Raw genomic sequence first — 3,199 nt, 5'->3', positions numbered from 1 at the left:
TACCTTCTTGAACTGGATGACGATTGTCTTGGAGATAAGTTTGTATAACATTACATAAACTTATAGGGCGATAATCCGTCATGGAACTTGGGTTAGACACTTTAGGAATCAAAGTGATGATAGACTTATTCAGTTCCGTCATATCCAGACCTTCATTAAGAACACCAAGTACCAGATTAGATATTGAAGTGCCTACAATATTTCAATAATGTTGAAAGAACATTGCAGACATTCCATCACAACCTGGACTCTTGTCAGGACTCATAGACTTTAGAGCATCATACACTTCTTGACTTGTGAAAGGCTGAATTAATGATTGATTCATGTCTTGTGTAATGGTAGTTGGAACAGCATTAAGAGTGGTTATGTTAGTTAATAATAGGATTGTTGATTAATGACTTTGCATATAATTGTTTCTTCACATGTTTCCTATCTTCTTTTATATAAAAAAAAATTGTTAAGTATTTTTTATATATACAAAATATTTTAAGAGTTTTTTCATTTTTACACTTTAAAATAGATTTTTTTTTTGTACATAAAAGTCATCGGAACAATCTAAACTGTAAATTTAAAAAAAAAATTAAAAAAAAGATATATAAGGTAATTCTCCAATATTTTATTGCACTCGTACTTGTTTCGATACTATACACACGTGCAATACATTGTTTGAATCATGATTTTTACATCATAAATTATCTAAAATTTCTTGTGAAATTGTGAACATGGTAAAGAGATAGATTTTGACATTGTTTGTACAAGGAGTGTTTTCTTATTATTTCATGGTTTTAATCTTCACAGCCCCAAATATTTTCTACGAGAGAAATGAAAGCCAAAATGATGAAATGGAGCTTCCATTATTCTACATAAATACAATTAGGACTGCCACTAATAATTTTTCAGATGATAATAAGTTGGGCCAGGGTGGTTTTGGACCTGTATACAAAGTAAGATTCTCTCTCATTTACCTATTTCAGAACAATCTATTTTTTTTTTTTTACCAATTATGGATATTTTTATTTGATGTAATAGGGTACGTTGGAAGGAGGTACAGAAATTGCTGTGAAGAGTCTATCAATGAATTCTAGACAAGGAGTCAATGAGTTCAAAAATGAAATTGAGCTAATTGCTAAGTTTCAACATCGGAATCTTGTAAAGATATTTGGTTATTGTACTCATAGAGAAATGAAACTATTAATTTATGAGTATATGTCCAACAAAAGCCTTGACTATTTCATTTTTAGTAACACTCTTTCACCACTCTTTTAACACATGTAATGTTCTGTGTAAAATTTGCCAATTTTGTTCGAATAAAAGAAAAACACTAACATTTGCAGATGAAAATCGAAGCATACTATTAGAATGGCCTAAGCACTACCAGATTATATGCGGAATTGCTAAGGGGCTTCTCTATCTTCATCATGATTCAAGATTGAGATTTGTACATCGAGATCTCAAAGCTAGTAATGTGTTACTTGACGATGACATGAATCCCAAAATTTCGAACTTTGGCTTGGCTAGACCTTTTGGTGGAGACCAAATAGAAGGAAACACACACAGAGTAGTAGGAACCTAGTAAGTCATCTTCAAAAACTCTTTTTTTTTTTTGAGAAATTTGCGGCGAAACACTCTTATGTTCTAATTTTTATACACTTAACCCCCTTACCTTTTTCCGGTAGCAAAACCCCCTTAAGTTTATTATTCTTTGCAAATTTAAGGTGTCAGTTAGATATTATCGTTAAATATCAACTGGATTACTACTGTATCAACTTCGAGATTTTACTGTTACATATACACAAGTGTATACAGTGGTCATCCATTTGATATTTAACAATAATATTTAATTGGCGTGTTAAATTTGTAAAGAAAAATAAACTTAAGGGGGTTTCACCACGAAAAGAGAATAAAAAAGTTAAGTGTATAAAAATTAAAATATAAGAAAATTTGGCCGCAAATTGCTCTTTTTTTTCTAATATATGTTTATTGTATACTAATAAATATTATGGTGCAAATGTAGTGGTTATATGGCGCCAGAATATGCCTCTGATGGCATATTCTTAATAAAGTCTGATGTATTCAGTTTTGGCATATTGATCTTAGAAATTGTAAGTGGGAGAAAAAGTAGATCTGTTTATGAAGAAAATTGTCCTCTCAATCTCGTTGGATATGTAAGTGTACATACGAAAATACTTAATGAATGTTACATCAATAGCGAATGTTATCTATTTATTTATGTTCTATTTAATAATTTGTTAGGCATGGACTTTGATGAAGAAAGGCCGTGAAATTAAGCTTATTGAGAAGTGTTTACTAAGGTGCCATTTGGTAACACTTTTATTTTCTAATTTTTTAATCACAAAATGAAAGTAAAATTTTTGTTTTTAAAAATTTTGCTTTTGAAAAATAAAAATGCGTTCTGTAACCACTTTTGTTTTTCAATTTTAAAAACAGAAAACACAAGTGTGTTCTGTAAAGTTCATTTTCATTTTTATTTTTTCATTTTATTTACGTCGGGTCTAGGTTCGGGGTCGGATTTGGGTTCAAGTCAGAGGCCGGGTTCAGCGCCAGGACCGTGAGGGATTTGGGTCCGGGTCATGATCGAAGTCCAAGATATTGATTAAGAAAAAAAAAGTGTTTAAAAAAATATTGAAAGTGATTTTTTATTTTTTTAAATTTTGATTCTTAATTAAAAAATTGAAAAGTAAAAACAGTTTTATAGAACATGTTTTTGAAAAATATTTTCACTTTTTCAATTTTAAAAACAAAAAACTGATTAAAAAAGTGTTACCAAACGGCACATAAAAAATCCAAATGACAACATGGAAGAAGCATTGCGTTGCATCCACATTGGTCTCTTGTGTGTGCAACAAATGCCTACTGATAGGCCTGATATGTCTTCTGTTGTTTTGATGTTGAGTGGTGAGAAAGCGTTGCCTCATCCCAAACCGCCAGCCTATTTCAACAGCACATATTCTTCGGATGCAGATTATTCCTCCTCTAATCGGCCCCAATCATGTAATGTAAGCATGACAGCTATCGAGGGGCGATAATTCATACAACAAATCACAAATATTCATGTAAATTTTGAAAGCTTTAGCATCATTTTATTTGTTGTGTATTTGGTTTAAACCTAGATGAGTATGGTTCCTTATTGGATCCCTAGAATATGCTAATTATGACAATAAGGGTCCGTTTGGTATAC

At 31.2% G+C, this 3,199-nt stretch overlaps 1 protein-coding gene across 1 annotated transcript; it reads left to right on the top strand.

The window, feature by feature from the left end:
• Positions 1-1,024: 1,024 nt before the first annotated feature.
• LOC133034820 (receptor-like serine/threonine-protein kinase SD1-7) lies at positions 1,025-2,301 on the top strand. Its single transcript, XM_061110234.1, has 2 exons — positions 1,025-1,572; positions 2,015-2,301. Exons 1-2 carry the CDS (start codon positions 1,199-1,201, stop codon positions 2,280-2,282), a joined length of 642 nt encoding a protein of 213 aa, XP_060966217.1. The 5' UTR covers positions 1,025-1,198; the 3' UTR covers positions 2,283-2,301.
• Positions 2,302-3,199: the final 898 nt, after the last annotated feature.

Source organism: Cannabis sativa, chromosome 2 (assembly GCF_029168945.1).
Source record: "Cannabis sativa cultivar Pink pepper isolate KNU-18-1 chromosome 2, ASM2916894v1, whole genome shotgun sequence".
NCBI classification, from domain to species: Eukaryota; Viridiplantae; Streptophyta; class Magnoliopsida; order Rosales; family Cannabaceae; genus Cannabis; species Cannabis sativa.
Note: the sequence above shows the minus strand (reverse complement) of the source record. Positions and strands in the feature narration are given on the sequence as shown.

What these genes read in the sequence shown, in the direction of transcription:
- LOC133034820 (XM_061110234.1), top strand. Translation starts at nt 1,199, where the DNA reads ATGAGTATATGTCCAACAAAAGCCTTGACTATTTCATTTTTAGTAACA. An exon ending in CACAGAGTAGTAGGAACCTA is followed by an intron (nt 1,573 to 2,014) that starts GTAAGTCATCTT and finishes GTGCAAATGTAG; the next exon opens with TGGTTATATGGCGCCAGAAT.